The following is a 23,456-nucleotide window of genomic DNA, read 5'->3' on the forward strand; positions in this document are numbered from 1 at the left end:
ACGGATTCGTAGAAAACAGCGTCTTCCCGACATGCCGATAACACGAATCAAACTCTTCCAGTTTCAGCTACAACTACAGTTGGGGTGGGTCAAAGTAGATGTCATTCGCGGACAGGCATTGAAAATCATAGGCTGGCATTATGCAAATTTGTTAACATTGTTACATATGTTTGTAACAGGAAGACTAGAATTACTGACGACTCTTTTGGCAGTTCATAATCGACTGTTTCTTTGATGAGACAATAAATGTATTAATCATGCACTTTGATATATAATATTAGACGTTTTACATTCACAAACCGCTATATTACACAATACATGAAAGGTAATCTTCAAATAGGGTTACTTTAAAAGACTAATCGCTATAAACATTCATGGATGTCGATTTATTTTTACAATTTACATCCATTATTGTTTATATTGCAAACTTATTTCAGATACAAAAGTAGCTATAAATATCATAACACAATAAATGCTCTGCCTAAATAGTTTTTGAATAATTGTCTTTGTCCCTGGGCCCTATCATACACCCAGGCGCGACGCGACGCAAGTGTTTTTTGCTAGTTTCAGCCCAACGCAGTTATCATTTTCATGTCCAGTGCCACGTTGTTTAAATAGCAAATGCACTTGCGCCCATCTGTTCGCCCATGGGCGTGCTGGTCTGTTCCGACGCATTGTTGGAGAGTTGCTATTTTGAGGAAACTGAAAACGACTGCGCCATTGACCAACAAAAACCTGGTCTAAAGTCAACAGCGCAGGATATTTTGTGTTATTTAAAGGGCGCGTTAGTAATATGCACCTATAGGCGTGTGCAAAACGCTTGTACATTATACACAGGGACGCGCAGCAGCGTACAACATTTTTTAAATATTAAAAATAAAAGGATACCTCTCTGGAGAAGCGTTCAGTCTTTCCGCAAATTCCGCCATGTAAATAGCGAATCCGCCATGGTGCGAGCGCAACTGGCTTTTAAAGGGAATGGGAAATGAGACTCTGATTGGTTTATTGTACATTACGCCCAAAACACATCCATGACTCATTAAGAGTCAAACAGCTCTTCTCCAACGTTTTTTTTTCCCATCGTTAAACTAGCAAAAGTGGATTCGGACATGCCCTAAGTGCACCTGCGCCATGCGCTTCAGACCATGTGCTCAGATAAATAGGGCCCCCTGTGCTGGATTATACCGCTTTTTACATTCTACCATCACAGTAGATGTTGGTGTAATCACCATTTCAAGTTTTATATTTGTTGGTTCCTTCATGTTCAGTGTTTTTCAGACTTGATTTTAGGCTTTTTGATCAAAAACTACTTCATATCAGCTACAAATTCAGCCACACTCAACTCTGAGACAGCGAAAGCGTAATCTGACAGTTATAGGTCACTACTGTGAATAAATGGATAAATAAGAGAGAGAATGTTTTGCAAAGCATTTTAAATATCTGGTGCATTTTTGTTATTTTTAGGCTTGATAAGCAACAAAGCTGTCCATGCTTTAAGCAAGAAGCTTTGTTAGATATATTTGAAGCGTGCTATCATGTCTTTCACTATCATTGTAGGAGGATTTATTGCATGACTTAGCACAGCGTGAAAGCATATCCCTTTGACACTTAAGTTAGATGAGTTTTACAGTTATCCCGCTACTTTTGAAAATGTTACGATTAGGGATTGGGTAGGGTGGGCTTGTTATATTTTATGTGGGTAGCAGGTGTACTGTGTTTCTGCCAGTTTTGTTTGCTGCGCAGTGAAAGTGCCAGGAGAGCGCAGAGTGCTGGACTGTGGCCATTTTTCGGTATAAGAACACCCAACCCTCCATGTCACAGCATCTTTAAAGCTTGAGGGTAAGATGTTCACAGTTAATGAACGAACAGATGAGATGAGACCGGGATCGTGTTCAAATTCAGCTAGAGGAAGGATGTGTAGTTTGTTTCAGTGTTGTGATCTCATGCCAGTGCTTGAGTAACGCTCAGTTTGTAAAGGTGTTGTTAAACAGTTGGCCGTCATAGCTGGAAGTTTTACAAGCATCCTAGTGAAATGAGCCTGTTTGGGTTTATAAACATTTATTGTATACTAATAATAATATTATACACATTTTTATTCTTATCATTATTATGCTAGCTGTTTTATCCAATGAACAAAACATATTTATCCTATTATGCATGTGTAAGTATATTGTTTCAGATGATTCATTTTTAATTATGGTTTATTGAAAATGTACTGAATAATAATAATAATAATAATAATTTTATTTAAAATGTATTATTATTATTATTATTATGCTATCTGTTTGATCCATAAGTATATAGTTTCATATGATAAATTTTTAACTACGATGAGCCTGTATGATTAAATAAGAATTTAGTGGAATTTATTATTAATTAGTATTTTCCACTAAATGTTTATTTAATCATGCAGGCTCATCATAATTAAAATCTATTATTATTATTAGTATGCTTTCTTTTTGATCCAGTAAGTAGAGCGGTGGAGTGTAAATATATAGTTTCATATGACTCAATTTTAACAACGATGAGCTTGTATGATTAAAATTAACATTTAGTGGAATTTATTTGTATTATTTATCTGATTTAGTGGAAAATAATAAAAATAATTATTATTATAAATTAGTATTTTCCACTAAATGTTGATTTAATCATACAGGCTCATCATAATTAAAATGTATTATTATTATTATTAATGTTATGCTAGGTGTTTTATCCAATGAAAAAAACATATTTATCCCAATAGCCTCATGAATATGATTTAAATAAGTAACTTTTGTAATTAGGTACATTGTTTCATATGATTACTTTTTAATTATGATGAGCCTATATGATTTGTGATTTGATATGATATGATGTGTGTGTGTGTGTGTGTGTGTGTGTGTGTGTGTGTGTGTGTGTGTGTGTGTGTGTGACAGTGTGTGTTTCACAATAAGGAAGTATGTTGTTTCAGATGATTCATTTTTAATTATTGATCCAATAGTCCTGGTCCTGGGTGTTCATTGGTCAACACAATGTTAGCGGTTTGCATCTCACACCACAATGATTAGAGATCTGAAAAGACCCACTATATGAATCTTTTGAAACCTTTGTGGGCACGTCTGACATCTGACTTCTCTACCACGTCAGAAGAATTTGTTCATATCTGGACAGAGACTCTGAGCTTTGATCAAGGGTTCAGTTTGAGAGGTTTGAAAATAAATCTGTATCTGTGTGTGACTTTTCAGGGGAAGTTTTATCTGATCATAGAAGAGCTGAGTCAACTTTTCAGAGCTTTGGTTCCCATCCAGCTGTGGTACAAGTACATCATGGGTGAAGATCCGTCCAGCAGCTACTTCCTGGGGGCTATGCTGATTATCATTTACAGTCTTTGTAAGGTAGTCTATCTGATTTTTGCCTTTTCCATGTAACGTTAATCGAGATTTCATTGTCCATTATGTTTTTTTTTAATTATTAATCGAAATTAAATACGTTTTGTTGCAGTGATTTTATTATTTATTTCTCAGACCAGAAAAAAATACCTTTTATGTGCATGAGATAAATTTCATGTGGCGTTGCACTTCAGAGCCTTTCAAAATGTCATTTTCAGAGCTTATTATTCAGGCAATCTTTTCTGTACATTTGTTTGTGGCGTTAAATTTGCAATTTTGTTCTGTTCCAGTCATTTGATTTGTGTGGAAGAATATCTGGCATTCGAAAAGCCTTCGCCATTCTCTGTAGCTCACAGGTGAGTGCCCTGTCCTCTGTCTAGACATTTATTGAAGTGAAGTGAAGCGAATAAACAAATATGTATAACAATTGTATATGTATAACAATAAACAATACTTAAAACAGTAGCTCTAAAAATGTTTTGGCTTCTAGTTCATTGGGTGTCACTTTGTATATGCATCATCGTTATAATAATGGCCTGTACTCTTTATGAAACCTCAAAAAAAAACAAATTTAAACTAGTGCTGTCAAGTTGATTAATCGCATCCAAAATAAACGTTTGTGTTTACATTATATATGTGTTTGTACAGTATATACGTGCAAGCATTCTTGAATATATACATGTATGTGTGTCTATTCAAATATACATAATAATTATACACAGTACACATATATTATGTAAACACATACTTTTATTTTGGATGCAATTAATTAATTTGACGCACAAAAAAAACATAACATTTCACATGACATCACAGCTTTCACAAGGCTTTCCTCCCTTTCCCACCAGTTATTCTTTACCAGGTTTGTTCTTGTAAGACAGTGATATTAAAAAACCAAATTCAATCTACACCTAATTGATGATGCATACTATGTACAGGCAAGTAGATGAACCCAGAATATGAACACAACACACAGGTTCTTATTAAGCGTTTCTCCAAAGAAAACCATTATAAATAAGATGCTAAAAAATCCTGAAAACACATGTCATGGTTTCCACCAAAATATGAAACAGCACAGCTGTTTTCAACATTTATAATAAAAAATGTATCAGCATATTAGATGTGACACTGAAGACTGGAGTAATAATGCTGAAAATTCAGCTTTGCATCACAAGAACAGATTACATTTTAAAATATATTTACATAGAAAAGAGGTCTTTTAAATAGTTATAATATTTCACAATATTACTATTTCTACTGCATTTTTGTATTTATATACACGCATGTGCATATGATTCACAGAGTTACGGTACGAGAGCCAGTTCTCAGCAGTGCAGTGAGGCTGGGGATGTGTGTGCAATCTGCCAGGCTGAATTCAGAGAGCCAATCGCACTGCTCTGTCAGGTAAGAGACCTTTAACATTTAAAATCAAACAGGAAGTGCTGTGGCAAATAATAATACACATATTACAGGGTCAGTACAGTGACCAAGGGTATTTGAATCTATGAGAGTGGAACTTTGCCGATTTTCAACATTTGTATTGTTACAATGTCTGTAGTATATTAACTCTTTCACCGCCATTGACAGAAGTTTCCATCATTTATGAGACTAGGCTTCCTTGCCATTGACAGAATTTTCCAGATTTCCGCGTTTTCACCTATATATGGTAGGGGGCGCTATTAAACATCTTCTGAAAGAGTACAGAATCTCTGGATCAAAACAGGTGAAAAAGAAGCAGAAACAAGCGAGAACATATGTAAAATAATGCTATCGTCAATGTTAAACCGCATATAAATCAAATATGCGGCTATGAAATTTTGTGAAAATGATCAAAAATGCTGGTGCTGACTGACATCTTAAAAAAAAAAAAAACGTGTTACCTGGACTGAGAAAATGTTTATTTGTCAGCAAAATTACTTCCGGCGGACTTTTGACAACTCTAGGGCTTTTGTGAAAATACTTCCGCATTTTTGTATCCCCGCCCATGGACATTTGGAACGATTGGTTATTAACAGAACAGTTATGCTACGTCCGAAATCGAATACTTCCCTAATATATAGCATGCGAAAAACAGAATGCCAACGGAGTAGCATGTCCAAATACATAGTATTCGAAAAACAGTAGGTGACACTTTACTATCCCATGTGGCCACAGGATGGGCTTTATGAATGGAGGTGAAGCTACGCAACTGACGCTGGTAGGTCACATGATAATGAAAACATGGTGAATGTAGTACGTCCGGATAATATTCATACTATATAGAACATACTTTTTTAACGGTCACAAAGTAAGTTAAAATTCAAATGTTGCACCTACTCAGACAGTATGCGATTTCAGACGCACCGTTATTGTAATCACCATCACTAAAAATGTTATTGTACTATGTCTACTCTTTAAACAGCATTATGGTAAAAAATTGAATACTTTGGCAATAGCTTTCTTACCTGTACGTGACGTCATTTTTCTTCGGGTGGAACTGGCAGAACAGCAGTTTCGTTCAGTTTTCCTCCTCTTTTTGGCCTAAACACTGTGTTCGTTGTAGGGATGCTCATATTGACCGTTTAACCGTTAACCGATAGTAAGAATTGTGCCCGATTAATAAATCAGTTAAACGGTTTAAAAGTTGTTGTTTTTTTTGCTGCATGGTCACCACATTTTTATAAGAAACAATATTGAGTCTATAAATATATCGGTGAGAACACTTGTTTAAACAGCATAGCCTACACACCAGGACTGCATTTGACTGCACATCACAATTTTCACAATGTTGATTCTTCTTGCAATCGTAATGCAATGGACTGTGGCCTACATTAAACCTTTAAATAAAAGGTTTACACAGTCATATAGCTACAATAAACGAACTTGCACAGCTACAGGAAATAAAAATGAACGCAAAAAAAACCTGCCTACCTTACCAGAGCATGTGAGCCAAGCAAAGCGGAGCTTCACTCATGAACTGCTCACCGGTAAAATGACGTGCGCTCAAATCCCGCTCTGACATGACATTTCTCAGTGTAGCCTACTATACTTGTAGCCATTAAAACACGTAATTAGTTTCAGTTTAAATATTACAATGTTATTTTTTAATTTCATTTACGTTGAAATGTGAACAGGACACATAAGATGCATAATGTCAGAAAACGGGGGTCTTCAATAAGTTAAATAACACTTCAATAAGTTTTGTTTTGTTGAAAGCATTTCTTTAAAGTGAATTTCGTTTTGTATAAATTTTATCTTAATTTTAATCTATGTTTTATCAACCAAATTACCCGGATTTAATAAATAATAAGCAAATAGCCTATAACAGACAATGACATGGAGGCGGCCGCGCCGCGTGAACAACGGCTTAAATGAACAACTAGAAAAGAAAAAAACTTAAGTCAGGGGCAGCCCTTACTATTTATTTCAGATAGGCCTATATTTGATCCAGCATGTCACAAAGGGAGTTCTGGGTTGAGCGCGCGGTGCTGAGTGGAATGAGCTTCAAAAATGAACGGAATCTCCAGAAAGGCGCTCGATCTCCACTGGAGGAAAAATTACCGCTCTTTCTACGCACACACACCGCAACGGTCACAATATGACCTTTGTTTTAAAAACATAATTCAACATAATACTTTTTAATGGGCCACTTAAAATGTTTATTACAAATAAATTTTAAAAATGAATAAAATGAACAAAAATTTGCATTGCATTTGCAATCCTTTGAAATCCTTTGCAGCACCCCCACTTCCCGCACCCCTGCACCACTTAGACATGCTACTTAAAAAAAAAAAAAAAAAAAAACGTGAAGGTGTGGATTGAGGTTGGCCTGCTATTTTTATATTATGAAAAAAACTTAGTTTGATGATAAAAAAAAACTATTCCGGTTCTTCAAAGCTTCAAACGGATTCAGTGTTTTTTAATTATTTAAGTGAAAAATATTTAGTGTAGGCCTATTTATTTTATGCTTTTTATTAATACTTTATTCTGTTTTTCTCTGTTATCAGAAACGCTGCATGTGCATGAAAATGTGATAATGTGAATCCAGGTGCTGATGTTGTTGTTGATCTGTTCTGTATGCTGCGGTTTGCGGAGTAAAATAAACCCGTTGAAAAAAAAGTGTAAATTTAACGGGTTACAGACACTCTTCAATACATTTATTTAATGCCAATTCAATATTATAATCTTATCAGTTAACGGTTAATAATCGGATAATGAGTGGCGGTTGTCGGTCGGGAAAAATAACCGTAATGAGCATCCCTAGTTCGTTGTCATCCAGTTTTAAATGTTGACTACAAACACAGAGGTTTTTCAGATTTACTGTAGTAACTCACTCCCGCTAAACGTTTAATCTTTGAATTCTTGCACGCAGGAACAATTCAAGTCGACACTATTATGACCAAAAGTTTGCTAAGAAGTATTTCCTACTAAAGCAAGGCGCTATTTGACTCTGGTAAGCGTATCCATAGCAGACTGGGAGTGGCCTTTGGACGATAACATGCCCAGTGCATTATGGACGTTGAAGTTTTTCTACCTATTTGGCAAATGGGTAGACAACAGCCTTTTTTCTCTGTTTTTCTAGTCAAGTAGCACCGATTTCAAAAAAATATTCTACTGTATAGACAGCCAAGTTTTATTGAAAGCCCATTTTGCAAGCGGTGAAGTACCACTTTAATAACACAAATGGATTTATGGGAATAATTCCACTCCAGATCTGCACACTCTCAACTTCATGAGTTGCATTTTTAAACAGTATTGAAGGAGTTCCTGTGTACACGTGTGTTAAATGCATTGTCTTTCTGCAGCATGTGTTCTGTGAGGAGTGTTTATGCCTTTGGTTTGACCGGGAGAGAACGTGTCCGCTGTGTCGCTCAGCAGTGGTCGAGACTCTGCGTAACTGGAAGGATGGGACAACATCCGCACACTTTCAGATCTACTGAACGGAGACCCGGCTGAATGACAAAGGTGGTCCAATTGAATCAGAGGAAACATGTTCACCATGCATAAAACGTTGCTGTTCGTAATGTCGTATGATGAGACATGGCAGTGTACTGTAGGGAAGTTTGACAATATGTTACATTGTTGAATGTACAATAGCACCATTACATTATGGGCCAGATTTACTAAACAGGGCAAAGTAGCGTGAGAGAGCAATCCCATAAAAGCGCAGATGGGAGTAGAAAACTTTGCACGTGATCTACTGACGACGTGCAAATTAAAGAACACAGACACATTTGCATAATGACCAACACAATCGACCAAGAGCAGTGCAATTTAACATCTAGTTTAAGACGTGATTTTTTTTTGGGCCGGTAAATAATGCCGCAAATACTAGTAAATTGACTAGTGCAAACCTTAGTTAATCACCTTGCATGGTTCATTTAAAGGGTTAGTAAATGAAAAAATGAAAATTCTGTCATTAATTACTCACCCTCATGTCGTTCGACACCCGTAAGACCTCCGTTCATATTCGGAACACAAATGAAGATATTTTAGTTGAAAGCTGGTGGCTGAGAAAGGCTTCAGATAGGCCTCCATTGGCATTCAGTACATTTACACTCCCAAGACCCATAAAAGGCACTTAAAACGCTGTTACAAAGCCCATCTCACCACAGTGACTCTACAATAATTTTACGATGCGACGACAATAGTTTGCCGGATCGCCGAACGCCGGATCTGCGTCATATTCTCGCGCATGCGTCGTGGAGGCACACACGGAAGACAAGAACAAGTTGGATAAAGGTGTTATTTTGATTTTTTTTTTCGCACAAAAACTGTCGTCGCATCGTAAAATTATTGTAGAGTCACTGTGGTGAGATGGACTTTGTAACGACGTTTTAAGTGCCTTTTATGGGTCTTGGGAGTGTAAATGTACTGAATGCCAATGGAGGCCTATCTGAAGCCTTTCTCAGCCATCAGCTTTCAACAAAAATATCTTTATTTGTGTTCCGAATATGAACGGAGGTCTTACGGGTGTCGAACGACATGAGGGTGAGTAATAAATGACAGAATTTTCATTTTTGGGTGAACTAACCCTTTAAATACTCTCCTGAAAGGGAAACTCCTACAAATGCATATGCAATAAGGTCAGCCGCAAAAATAACTGAAAATGTATCACTGCGTGTCTTTAGTAATTCCTGACATTAGTTTTTTAATGCCAAAAGAGGGTTTGCGCTGGCACTGTTAGTAAATCTGGCCCTATGTCTGATAACAGAGTTTGAAAAAGTGTGTTTTGTCGTCTTTAACCTGCTTTTCAGCTAGTCAAACTTGTTGAATTTTTAATATTATCAAGCATGATAATCAACTGTTTTGTAATTTTTGGTTTATCCAAGCTATTAAACTTAATCCACAGTCAACTGTTTTCTCTTATACATTTTTGTAATGGTCTAAATTGTTTAATAAAATGAAAAGTCACAAGACATATAGCTTTAGAATAAAGCCCAATTTATACCACTTGCGTCGAGTGTACGCCGTAGCTATGTCGTAGGCTGCGTGTTGCACGTGTGGCCTACGACGTACCCTTATGTGCACCTCTCCAAAAATGTAACAACACGTCAATTCTACGCGGACCGCAAGCGCTGTGATTGGTCTGTCAGAACCCCTCCCTCAGGGGTACACATGTGCCCTCTGCATGTGTAACTGCACGTTGACTCGGACAAGGACGCAGAAGTATAAATGAAAACTGACACGTAGCCCACGGCGCAGGTCCGACAAGGGTTAAACGGATCGTAGTTGATCCGTGATCTGTACGGAAATGAGAAAAGTTGCCTTGGTAATAAACTGAAATAAGTTTGTTGAATCACTTAAATGATTAACTGGAAATAAATAAAGATTAAAATAAAAGAAATTAAAACATTTAATGAAACTAAAATGAACATGAAAACTAAATATATATATATATAAATAAATAAAAATATTCATAAGACTAAAATAACACTACTGTGTATATTTAAAGCCTTTTATTTTCATAAATGACAAAACTCACAATATCAAAATAGCAGAGGTAAAACATGTTTAAAACACATGGTAGTAACGTAAACTATAAAAGATTGTAGCTTATGTAAACATCAGTAGCATGCCCTTTGATTCACATTTCGCATGAAATCTCATTCATGTCACATTTCTATATTAACACTGACACAAACCATCAAGCCAGAAGCCCTTTAGAAAAAGTCCTAAAAAAGATTTGTCTTCATCTGTAAACAACATCAAGTTCAAATACACTTCAAATCATTCTACAGTATAAATATGCTTTCCATTGAGAAGAGTGTACAGTGTAAAGGACAATCAAAGTATTAAATATCTCATAAAAACAACAAAGAAACAAAATCACAGCTCCGATATTGAATGGCATTGTCACTTACAGTAGCTTATAACTAAATGTTACAGTGCATTATGCAGAGGAGAGGATTTGGTAGAAGTGTTTTTAGGTAGCTCTCCTCCGAAGATTGACCGTGATTGATCATATTTGAATCATTTTACAGCTTTTGCATATCCAAAGCACCTTCTCCACCTTTACCAACAACAAGAAAACCCTCAACTGTAAGGTCATCAAAGTTGAGGCAAGGCTCCTATTGCCATAGTGGTAGAAAAAATGTCCTCGCAAACGCCAAGGGACAATGACATCAGTCTTTTATTTTGAAAGATTTCCCAGGAGACGCCGCTGGGTTTGACTGCACTGACCTTAAGACTTCTAACCAAACAAACGCGTACCAAACGACGCCGGCTTGCCATGCTTCGGAAATCAAGAAGACTTCAGGATGAAGTATCGGTCGTTATGAAAGTGATCTAACGTACAGCACAGATGCGTCTGCTGTTTGCATGTTTCCTTTACAACACTACTGCAAAAAGTTGTGAGATATACACGGATGAGAAAACATTGACCCACTGTTTGCATGGCAAGTTTCTACAGAGTGCAGACGTGACCGGCACCACCTCCTCTCCGATAAATCCGGAGCGGATCGTCCCAGGAGAATCTGAAGATTCATCTAATGGGGGGGAAATTGGGAATTAAGCTGATTTTGCATTATGTATCATATCATATATATATAGGACATTTTATCTAATGAAGAAAAGAGCAAAAAGCTAATTAAATGACATGATTTAATGAAATATAAATGTTTAATAATATTTTATATTTTGTTAAATATGACTACTAACAAAAAACAACAACATGTGGAATCTGACTTTTGACGCAATACACTAAAGTGCATATATTTAGCATTTTTAATTTATGGGATTACAAGTCACAATACACCCAACTTTATTGCAAAGTTGATAATAATATTAAAATAGTAATTAATTATTCTTTTATAGTAAATAATATTTTATATTTTGTTAAAGACGACCAACTATTTGATCACAAATAAAATAAAAACACTGTAATCTTTTGATGTAATACACATAACTGCTATATTTTGCCATTTTAAGTTGTGGGATCACAAGTCACAACACACATTTTTTTGTAGTTGCATTTTAATTGAATCACTTACATTTGACTTCTAATGTGTATTTTTTGTTTAATAAATAATTGACTTTAGAAGGACTGAGCATTTCTACGTTCCACAATGTGTTGCATGTAACTTCAACTATCAAACTATTTAAAACGTTCAAAATAACAGCTTTATAAAAACGTGTTTTATTTATTTACATTGGCTCACTTCTGTTCAAGTCCATAGTCACATTAGTCTGCAGACTGAATGTGAAGTCTAAATTGTAAATCTTGAAAGTTTAATTAAAAAAAAGTGGTGCCACTTTATTTTAATGTGTCCTTGTTACATGTTACATGCATTTACTATAGTAACAACTATAGGCATAATTACATTGCAACTAACACTCTATCCTACCCTAACCATATAGTAAGTACATAGTGAATTAATACTCAGTGCTTAAATGTATAATTACACTGTAACAGGGACACATTAAAATAAAGGGTTACACTTTATTTTAAGGTGTCATTGTTACAGTGTAATTATATATTTAAGTACTGAGTAATATTAAGTAACTACATGTACTTACTATAGGGTTAGGGTTTGCTTTAAGGTTATTGCGTGTAATTATGCCTAATGTATTGCTAATTAAAAAGGACATAGTCTTACCCAATGTGCACACTATTATTACTATTAATACATAAATACATTTTACTCCAATATAATATGTTTAACATGTAAAGCCACTGTACGCATGTCAATAAAGTCTGTACTCTGTCATTCTTACCTGTTGCTGTAGACCAGCAGAGCCTCGTCTCACCTACAGGTGTCGCTTTTTGACTAAAAACACCAGAAGCGTTACTTGAATGACTGTGCACACTATTTGGAAGCTTTTGATGATGTTTTCGCCGCCGCTTCGTTGTCCATGCTCGGAGCTTTTGTCGTTTGCAGCCCATCTCTTCTCCAGCTGGTCTCCGATCCAGCGCAGTCGGTGTGCAAACGGCAGCGGAGCGCATCCGTGCGCGCACACGGAGTCTCCGAGCGCGCCCAAAGTCTGCTCCAACGGCAGACAGCACATCCTCTCGCGCGCGCTCGAGCTTCTTTTTCCCGCTGCAATCTTTGATTCGACGCGGAGAATGGTGTTTTGTTCGCCTGTCGATGGAACAGTGTGTGTTTGTTTCTGTCGGCGCTATGATTTATTAAAGTGTCACATGGTTTAGGGTTTACATCACCATCTCCCCAAAGACAGCGGTAATGGTTAACTCTTCCCTGTCCTGTTCTCTCGCGTCACGCGCTTTGTCTTTCCTTCAACAAGGGGGTGGTCGTGCATTTTACAGACATTACTGATTATGAATCGCATATGTGCTGCTCATTCAAATGTGAGCTGTTACTCTGTTGATTTTGAATGCATGTGAACATAAAAACATCAGACTCCAATAAAGTAGAACGAATATTAAATGTGTAGTACACAACAGACAATCTTTAATATGTAATTGGTGGGTATTTTTGTCAGATGCATTGCTACATTTAATGTTTGTATCATAGCCTACATGTGCATTTTTGCAGGAAAGGTGAATGAGTGCATAAATGCCTATTGTGTTCTATTGTACTTTATCCTTTTGTGCAGGGTTCTCAATGGCATTGGAATATCAGGATATTTTAAAACTAATAGTCAAATATTTTTTTCTTTCAAAAACGTCAAATATTTTTTTCTTTCAAAAACTTTCAAAACGTGTTAAAAAGATTTTTAAAAGCACAGAATAAAAAGGTCATCAAAATAAATAGAATAAACATATAATTAAAAAAGGTCATAAAAAGCATACAAATCATGCTTTTAAAATTCCTAATATTCCAAAATAATACCACTGAACTACATAAATACTATTCGGTTACACTTTATTTGGTAACACTTTATTTTACAGTGTCCTTGTTACATGTACTAATAACAGTAAATTATGCATAATTGCATGCAACTAACACTAAACCAAACCCTAATCCTACCCTAACCCTATAATAAGTACATGTAGTTACTGAACATTACTCAGTACTTAAACACAATGAAGTGTAACCCTTTATTTTAACGTGTCTTCGCTGTAATTATACATTTAAGTACTGACTAATATAAAGGCTTTGGTAATATTAAGTAACTACATGTACTTACTATAGGGTTAGGATTAGAGTTTGGTTTGGTTTAAGGTTAGTTGCATGTAATTATGCATAGTTTAGTTATAACAGTAACTAACAAGGACATTATAGAAGTGACCGACTATTCCATAGCCTATACAATTTAATTATATCTTATGTAGTTTATTTGTCTGATAAATTACACTGATGCTTATAAAAAAACATGTATTTTCACTAATAATTTTTTACTTTGACAAATCAACTTGGATTATAATGTGGTTCAGATAACATTTATATTTTGAGTTTCTATTTATTAAACCAATCTCCTTCATTGTATTAACTCAAATTTTTAATTTCAATGAACTTACTTTTTTAAGTTAAACCAACAATATTTTTTTACAGTGCACACGCTTCACCTGCCATCATATCATGAGGTATTTATGAAAACGTTTATAAATCCCAAAGGTCCTTTATTTACATTTCAACTTTTACAAGTCCAGAAACATTGCAGTTTTTGTCATTTAAGAAACTGTTCGTATTTCCTGTCACAGCCATATCAACTTTACTCGCACAAATTATTACTTGGGATTTAATTAGCAAATTTCATGTAAATCCTTTTAACCCTATAGTACATGTTTTAAATTAATATTACTCAGTATATAAATATTGTTAGTCAGTGTGACCTTTTATCTTACACCTTTAACCCATGGCAAGCAGGGTAAGGATAGTCAAATCCAGCCTAAACCAGAAGGTACTCCCCCACCGGCAAGTTGAAGTCTCACAGGAGGAGATCGTAACATTTAAAACACTTATTTGATCGGTTACAATACAAAGCAGTTCATGCAAAATACAAGTTAAAATCAGATCAAATAAAAGCTCTAATCTTAATCTCTGAACAGCAATAGGGTCTCAGATTTATTCTCTTATGCAAGCAGCATTTGGGGTGGCATTTACTCAGATTTTTATACTACTTTTTAAACTCAATATTAGTCATCAATTCCTCAATGTCCCATATGATCCGAGTCTTCCTGTTGTAAGTGTATCAGTCTCTGCAACTCATGCTTAATAAGCCGGATGTCCTTCCTCTGTCTCTTACTTCTTCTAGCACTCTTCCTCTTCTTCGCCGTAGTCTTCGTCTGGCTCACCTCCGCTTGAGGTTGCAACATGCTCTCTTCACCCCTGTCTACTCTCTTGTTAACCTCTGTGGTTGGTTACAAAAGTATCAAACTTAGAAACCTGTCACAGCTGTTGCCCATTCATCCTATCTTATAATAATCAAAGGAAGTATTGCAGGCACTTTTCTAATTTCATAACCATTTACGCATTCAAGCAAATAACATAACATTGAAACAGGTAAATATCAATATCCGAAACAATATATAATCACACTGTAACAAGGACACCTTCAAATAAAGTGTAACCCAAAATAGATACTGCATTTAATACATGTAACAAAATATGAATTCAATACAAGGAGCTAGTAATGAAACCTGTCACTCCATTAAATTTGTCAATAAAATGTTATCATTTGTCAATAGTAGTTAATTGTCAATAATACATTTCACATTTTTGTATATGAGATGGTGCTGACCCATATTGAGTGATAAACACATTTTGTAAGAAAATGTAAGAACACATCCAAATGAATCTGATGCCTTCCGTTTTGAAGCCTTTGTTTCAGACCTCAGTAATCAGTGAGTGATGTAATATATTTGGGTATCAGAACTTTTATGCACTGTAGGCGAGTGCAGCATTTTCTGCCGTTCAGTTATTAGTCTCTGAGACACAGTCATTGTCTTGTGTTGTAAATAATTGTTCTTTTGGTTAGGTGAGGAATGTGCGCCATGCGGAACACTTTACGTGAACATGATGTTTCCAGCCGAGGCCATTCCGCGGTCGGATCACTGTTTGTTTTGATGGCAACAAGACTTGTGTGAATTAATATTACATTTATTAATATGAATGAAAAAACAACGTGATTAAACGGGAATGGAAGAGGACGAGCTATTGGCCTTCCGAGAGCACTGGAAACAGGAGTTAACGAAAAACACCAAGACATCCGGTAAGGACAAAGAGGGGTATTTTGGGCATCACAGTGAAGACAGTTCATCTGTTCACCAAAGCACTAACTTTTGGGAGAAGCAGAGCAATGCGTCCCAGCAAACTCAGCCCACATCAAAAGACCAGCCGGGGTACGTGTCGATCGCCGAGGGTTTGTTGGACGGCAGAAGCAGTCCCCTGTTAGACAGAATCAAGCAGGAGCGAACGCGCAGGAAGCGCGCTCCCGACAGCGACGCGCTCAACACACACGCGCCCCTCAAAAAAGAAAACAAGGGGCATAAACTGCTTGAGCAGTTCCTTCAGGACCTGGTAACGCTCCTGTTATGTAGCTGTTCGTAATATATGGTATTCTGTGCTTGTCTTAATAATAAACCTGGATATCATGTGTTTAGAATGAGGTGAATGACATCCCATTCTTTGATGTGGAGTTGCCCTATGAGCTGGCGCTAAAGATTTTCCACTTCCTGGGCAGAACGGATCTTGGACGATGTGCTCAGGTAAATATAATTGAGTGGATACAGGGCTGTGCGATATTGAAGAAAAATGCGATATGCATACCTTGTATAATGCGAAATGCGATACGATATTGCTTTAAGTGTGTCCAATCTATTTAAATTATATATACAAAAATGAAATAAATAAAAACTGAGAATGATGCCATTTATGTGTTTCACATTCTTTCTGGGAAAAGAAAGCATAGTTAAACTTCTGAAAGTCACACATCTGACAATATAATTTTAACATCAATGTAAACAAATGAAAATTGTAATGCCAATATTTAAATACCAAAAACTCTTTGCTTGACTTAGTAATGTTATATGAACCAAAAACTTAAACAGCACTAGGTAGGTTTTGCTCTCGGGCTCCCCCTACAGTTGGGAAACAGTATTGTCCTCTACTACTGTCGTAAACTCTATTCATCTTACATCAGTGGATGCATCGCACGTGCATTTGTTGACATGACAACTATGATAGCCCTGAACACTGCAGGAGTTCACATTCAGGTGTTCTGCTTGCGTCGCGTGTGAAATGTCTTCATTCCAGGTACAGTGGCATATGTTTCAGCATGTCATATGAATATAATTTCATGGGTTTTATTTTTTTTTCAAACGCCAAATGATCGCAATGCTCACGTTTACAAGCCAGCGTCATTATAGTAGCCTAGTCTATTGGTTCCCGTTTTACAGAATCTATGATACTTCAATTCAATGTTTGAGTGGTGGGTAATAACCATACATCGTCAATATTATAATATCAAGCTACCATAGATGAATCTGCAAATTTGAAAAATCGATTTGCATTATAGCTTGAGGCAAGACAAATAAACCAATATCACAGACATGTTAGGTATCCTAAAATATGATTTTGTACGTCTTACGTATTTACTTGCAAGAATGTAGCCCCTCCTCCTTCAGCTCACGCCAACGAGCAAACGCTGCCCAATGTTGATCCTCGTCCTGCCTTTAATCCGATCACTTTCTCGTTTCCTCTTTTTGCTTTCCTCCGACAAAACCTTCGCTTTCTTATTTTTCTGTGCCGCTTCGGCCATGACTATAACATTCGGCAAACAAATGATAGTTGGGCTCGCACGTCCGAATTTAAGGAAGTGGGGGTGGTGGTGGAAGTGACGTATATGCCGTAAAGCAGTCGGATTTTGTAGTTCTTTTTTTTCTCGGGTTACTACCCGAAACCCGAAGTTTAAAAGTACAATTAAAAACGATACAGACCCCGCCAGGCTATGGCAGACGTGTCATTCAACCTATTGTAAGTCGATGTATCATCACAAGAGGTTTGAAAATATATTATAAAGGTTGAAAAGTTACCTAGTGCTGCTTTGAAATCAAGAACATCCAGGTAAACAAAGACACCTGAACTAGAGGTGGACGATCATTTGTTATTAAAAATAAGAACTAAAAACAGTAGTCTTCACATGAATTAAATATACACTGATACATAATAAAGCTACAAAGGTTATTCAGCCAAGAGCACAGTGAATTTCTCTTTTTCTTTTGTTGTTTGACAGACAGCGGCAGGTTTTCTGTATTAGCAGGCTGTCACTTTAAGACCTAATGCACGGATCATATTGACACGCATTCGGTTTCTTTTCCCAACTGATGTCGTTCACTTAAAGCATAGCCGACTGTGTTTACATGAATACTTGCCAAGACAGCCATTTTGACATATCTGTGTGTGTATTTGACAGTTTGAGTGTGTAACAAGGCACGAAACAGAACTGAGGGATCACACACTTTCAGAGAGCCGGCTTGTGCTCACGTTGTGTGTCAGACAGCAGACAGCGCGAGATTGCAATTAGTTTTTTTCCGCAAGTTATTGCGTTTAATAACTCTTTTTAACGTCAAGCAAGTCACATAAGTAACTGTCGTGTGTCCAGTCTATTCTCTGCTATATGCGTCGACCTAAAACATACACGTTTCACAATGTTGAAGTAGCCTATTAAAATAATTCAGATATTGCGTGCCATTGCGATATGTAAATTTGCGATATTACGATATATTGCGCAGCCCTTATGTCTATTCTATTCTATTATTTATGTTCTTGTCTAGTCAATTATACAGGACTTCCACTGACATTGGAATAGCAGGGACACAACCTTAAGCCAAGGCATTTACACACACACACACGTTGGATTTCCATGTTTTATGGGGACATTTCATAGACATAATGATTTTATACTGTACAAACTGTATATTCTATCACCTAACCCTAAACATCACAGAAAACATTCTGCAGTGTTTTATTTTCAAAAAAGTCTGATTTATAAAAAATGTCTCCACAAGGACAATGATTCTGGATATTGCCATCTTTGTGGGGATATTTTGTCCCCATAATATATAGGGTTGACAAACATTTATTAAATGTATAGAAATGTTTGAAACAAATTGCTAGACTCCTATTCTATTTTATTGTAGTCTAGTCTAGTCTAGTGAATTATACAGGACTTTCACTGACATTGGAATAGCAGGGACACAACCTTAAGCCAAGGCACTTAGACACACACACACACACACGTTGGGTTTCCATGTTTTATGGGGACACTTTATAGACATAATGATTTTAAACTGTATATTCTATCCCCCTACACTAAACATCACAGAAAACTTTTTGCAGTTTTGTATTTTCAAAAAACATAATTTAGTCTGATTTATAAGCTGTTTTCCTCATGGGGACCAAACATTTCTATTTTCCCTGTTTGTCTGATGCCCAAATATTTTCCTCATGGGGACCAAAAATGTCCCCACAAGGATTTTGGATATTGGATATCTTTTGGGGACAATGTTTGAGACAAATTGCTAGACTTCTATTCTATTCTATTCTATTGTCCATGTTTGTTTGATGCCCAAATTGTTTTCTCATGGGGACCAAAAATGTCCCCACATCGACAAGGATTTGGGATATTTGCCATCCTCGTGGGGACATTAACCCCCCCCCCCCCCCCCCCACCATATACATCTATTTGGAAAAAGCATCTCCTAAATACATAAATACATAATTTGTTTTTATCACTTCTATTGTATTGCATAATTACTGGAAGATTATATTTATATTCAGAGAAAGCGGTTTCTCACCACCACAAAGCAACACATTTGCTGTAATTGCAATCTAAACACTTTTTACTCTTGTGATATTTTTATTTTATAGCGTTTGAAGTTCAATGGTTAATATTCTCTTCATTGCTTTTGTTTCAGGTGAGTAAATCCTGGAAGGTGCTGGCTGAGGATGAGGTCCTGTGGCATAGACTGTGTCTGGATGAAGGTTATCACAACGGGGCAAGTGTCTCTGACTCCCCCTGCTGGAAGAGCACGCTCAGAGACTGCCGCAACACAGAGAACGGGGTCAAGTCAAACTGGAAGGTGAACACCATGCCATTACGGTCCCAGAACATGTCATTCATTCTTAAACACATTTATTATACATCATATTTATTTCAGACTAATATGTATTTTTATGCTCTGTGAACTTACGACTTTTATTATGAATGAAAAGATAATATAAAATATAAATAAAAAATCTGATATGCAAAAGTAAATAAATGTCACCTTTTTAATGAACAGAATCGTGTTGGATCCATTCGTCACCTGCAGTACGAGTTAGGAAAGGTGTTGTGTGACGTCAGTTCCTGTGCTGGTCTTGTTATCGCTGGGTGTGTGTTATTATTAAGGGCACATATTTAATAAGCTGTATGTTTTCAATTATCCAAATACTACCGATCCTATAATCATTGTGTTCTGTTCTATGCAGCTACACCTCTGGTGATGTCCGTCTGTGGGACACGCTTCACTGGGACAAAGCATACCTGCACCCCACACATTACATCAGAAATGAAACTCCTGCACCTCACGTTAGTCACGTCCGTGTCAATAAGACTGTTGCCACAGCTGCTTATGAGAATGGTAAGAAATTATTTTTTACCACCTTCTTTGTGCTGAAAGGATAACACATTTCCTTTAAAAAAAATTGTAACACTCTTCTTACACTTTGTTATCATTAGTAAACTACATTACTAACTACATTAGTAAGCAAAAACTATCAATTAAAAAATACTTCTGAAGAATTTATTAATCTTAATGTTAATTTCAGGATAAATTTCAGGATTAATGTTAAAATCAATACAGTATCTGTACTATATTGTTCTACGTCACTTTTTTTGTTCAAAATTAACTACATTTAAAGTTAATACATCATCAATCCTTGAGAGAAGGCGTTTTTATTACTCAGCAGGTGAGTAGGTATTTTATTGAGCAGAGTTCATTGTAAAGCATTATCCATAGAGTGGTGCAGGTATGACATCACTTTGCAGTTAGCGTCACACTGGTTCCCTCCAGAAAAGCCCAATAGGATTTTCCCTTAGGCTTTTGGATTATCGCTAAAAACAAGCTCTGTGATCAACAAACGTTTATGATACTTACGTTTTGTCCATCAAGATAATTTGCAGCTGAACACAAGCTAAAGATAGGCTATAAGCGTATATAAGGCTATAAACTAATTACGAGAATTCGATTTCAATGACCATCACTAAGCTTCCGACAACTCTTCCAGTTTTTATCTAAAAACATTTTCCCAGAAAGTTTGACTTAGAATAATTTATAAGAGCATAATTTACCTGTTTGGCGTGATGATGACATTTAATGACGTGATGACGTTTAATCTCTTTGACAGCCTCTGTAGTCCCATTTAGCCACTTGTTAGCTAAAATCTGTGATTCCGAAGAACAGTATCCACACTGGTGTGGTGCCTGGCAGCCAGCCGCACGTATACTCCTCAAAACATTAGATTCATCCGCCTAAGAAGCCGTGCCTATGCTCAACATAAAGATAACTCTGCAACTAAATGCAATTTCAGGTTTCAAACAGAGATGGCGACAAAGAGTCAAAACTTTTGGACTCCAGCTTATACTGTAACAAATGTTAATAATGGTTAATGCATTAACTAACGTTAACTAGATTTTCACTGAAATTGTAATTCCGATAATGCATTTTATGTATGTTTAGGGTGTGTAGATGTGTGGAGCACTGAAACCGGTCTTGAGCCCATTCACCAGTACCAGCACCTCCGAAGGGTTCATGCACTGGATCTAAGTCCTGACAGTCCAGCTTTGGCCTCTGCATCAGGACCAGATGTGCGGGTGGACGCACCAGATGAAAAGGGCTACTGGAAATCACGTTGTCTCGTTCAGTTACCAAAGCCTGTAAGTCTAATCTGAGACATGCAGAGCAGATGCCAACTATAGTAACAGTTGACAAAATGAGTCATGCATATGGGTGATTTTGGCACCAGCAAGGCATTCCACAGATTGATTGACGCATCCACAACTCACACAGAATAGTGCGTAACTACCTACCAATCAGAGAAACTGTGCTTTTCAGGTAGATGGGGTGTTGGTGGTGCCAGGGAGACGGGACTTCCCTTTGGTCACAGCATGGGCAGATGAGAGCGTTTACCTGCTGGATTCCAGATGGAAGGAAGAACAGGAGCCAAGAGTTCTTCACTTTGTGTACGGCCATCCAGTGACCTGTGTGGACGTGTCACCCTGCAGAGCCGCCCTGGGGATCAAGAGCTGCGGATGGGGCATGAATGATGGGGGCAACAAGGTATCTGTGTCCTGAATCCTGAAAAAAATGTATCATCGGTTACACAAAAATAGTACCAAAAATATAAGCAGCACAACTGTTTTCAACAATGATAATAATAAGGAATGACCTAAGGAAGGACCTGAGAGGAGTGAATAACCAGCGCTCTCCTCCACCCTCAATACCATGGCTGAGGTGAGACCCTTGAGCAAGGCACCGAACCCCCAGCTGCTCCCCGGGCGCCGCACTAATATGGCTGCCCACTGCTCTGGGTGCGTGTTCACGCTGTGTGTGTGCACTTGGATGGGTTAAATGCAGAGCACAAATTCCAAGTATGGGTCACCATACTTGGCCACACGTACCTTCACTTCACAATTGTATATGTTTGCTTTGTATATTTTTAGTTAGGTTTTCTTGCTCACTGGGGTTGTAAGGCGGTTTTCTTAACACAGTATGTACGCTGCTTGCATACATTTATGTGAAAGTTGATTATACAAATAATTTTTCAGGTTTATACATCCAACATTAATAACCAATTTAAGTTGTGAAACAATATGTTGTATTTACAATGTCACAATAACAGTTTAAAGGTTTTTTCATACATAAAACTAGATGGATTTTAGGAAGGGGGTCCCTCATATTTGGGGGTCCTTGGCATCATAAAGTTTGAAAACCCCTGGTATAGAGCAGACAGGAAGATTATAGAGGGAGTGGGAGATAGAGAGGGGGACGGGATCGGGAAAGGTCTGTGAGTCGGGAACTCGTGCCGCCCGAAGCATAATCATGCTATATGTGACAGCACTGCCCATGAATAATCGTGCTATATGTGACAGCACTGCCCATGAATAATCGTGCTATATGTGACAGCACTGCCCATGAATAATCGTGCTATATGTGACAGCACTGCCCATGACTCTATCTGCTCCGACAAAACGACTTTCTTTTGTTGCCTGACCTCACCAAGCACTCTTATTTTTCATTACCATTTTGTGCAATGCCACTTTTCATAATCCAATCAATTTCTAAAAAATTAAATCAAGTCAGGGCATACATTTTATCCATTGAATATCTTATTGTCAGTGTAGGCAAATCTTGCTGTGCCATATGCAGGTTTGAGAGACCACTTCTGATAAATGATTGGCTATTTTTTCTGAAGGAGGCAAATTTAATATCTTTCTCCATTTCCCGTTTTAAGCTGCCTTTGTTGCACCATTTGCATATCCATTCTGATTGGTTAATTTATGCATCAGTGGAGACATTAGGTTTTCGAGATTTGATTCTTTTAAGCAGTCTCTTACCAGAGTAATGTCTTACTAAAATTTGAATTTTTTTTGTTGTTGTTAGTTTTGTTTTGAGGCTGAGCCTCGCTTTCCATTTCTGGCAAAATGCCTCAGATGGTAATGCTT

At 37.0% G+C, this 23,456-nt stretch overlaps 2 protein-coding genes across 2 annotated transcripts in view; both read left to right on the forward strand.

Annotated features, from left to right (window-relative positions):
* rnft2 (ring finger protein, transmembrane 2) overlaps positions 1–9,701 on the forward strand; it is a 30,794-nt gene extending 21,093 nt beyond the window's left edge. Inside the window, exons 9-12 of the mRNA XM_079815175.1 lie at positions 3,225–3,374; positions 3,659–3,724; positions 4,671–4,772; positions 8,153–9,701. The gene's annotated coding sequence lies outside the window, so the exon portion shown is untranslated. The remainder of the gene's footprint in view (positions 1–3,224; positions 3,375–3,658; positions 3,725–4,670; positions 4,773–8,152) is intronic.
* A 4,659-nt stretch (positions 9,702–14,360) lies between these two features.
* fbxw8 (F-box and WD repeat domain containing 8) overlaps positions 14,361–23,456 on the forward strand; it is a 38,385-nt gene continuing 29,289 nt past the window's right edge. Inside the window, exons 1-7 of the mRNA XM_079815173.1 lie at positions 14,361–16,270; positions 16,354–16,458; positions 19,669–19,833; positions 20,035–20,123; positions 20,222–20,373; positions 21,472–21,668; positions 21,847–22,071. Of these exons, the coding sequence (XP_079671299.1) occupies positions 15,890–16,270; positions 16,354–16,458; positions 19,669–19,833; positions 20,035–20,123; positions 20,222–20,373; positions 21,472–21,668; positions 21,847–22,071 (1,314 nt within the window). The 5' untranslated portion in view covers positions 14,361–15,889. The remainder of the gene's footprint in view (positions 16,271–16,353; positions 16,459–19,668; positions 19,834–20,034; positions 20,124–20,221; positions 20,374–21,471; positions 21,669–21,846; positions 22,072–23,456) is intronic.

This window comes from Gobio gobio (assembly GCF_949357685.1).
Source record: "Gobio gobio genome assembly, chromosome: 4".
NCBI lineage: Eukaryota > Metazoa > Chordata > Actinopteri > Cypriniformes > Gobionidae > Gobio > Gobio gobio.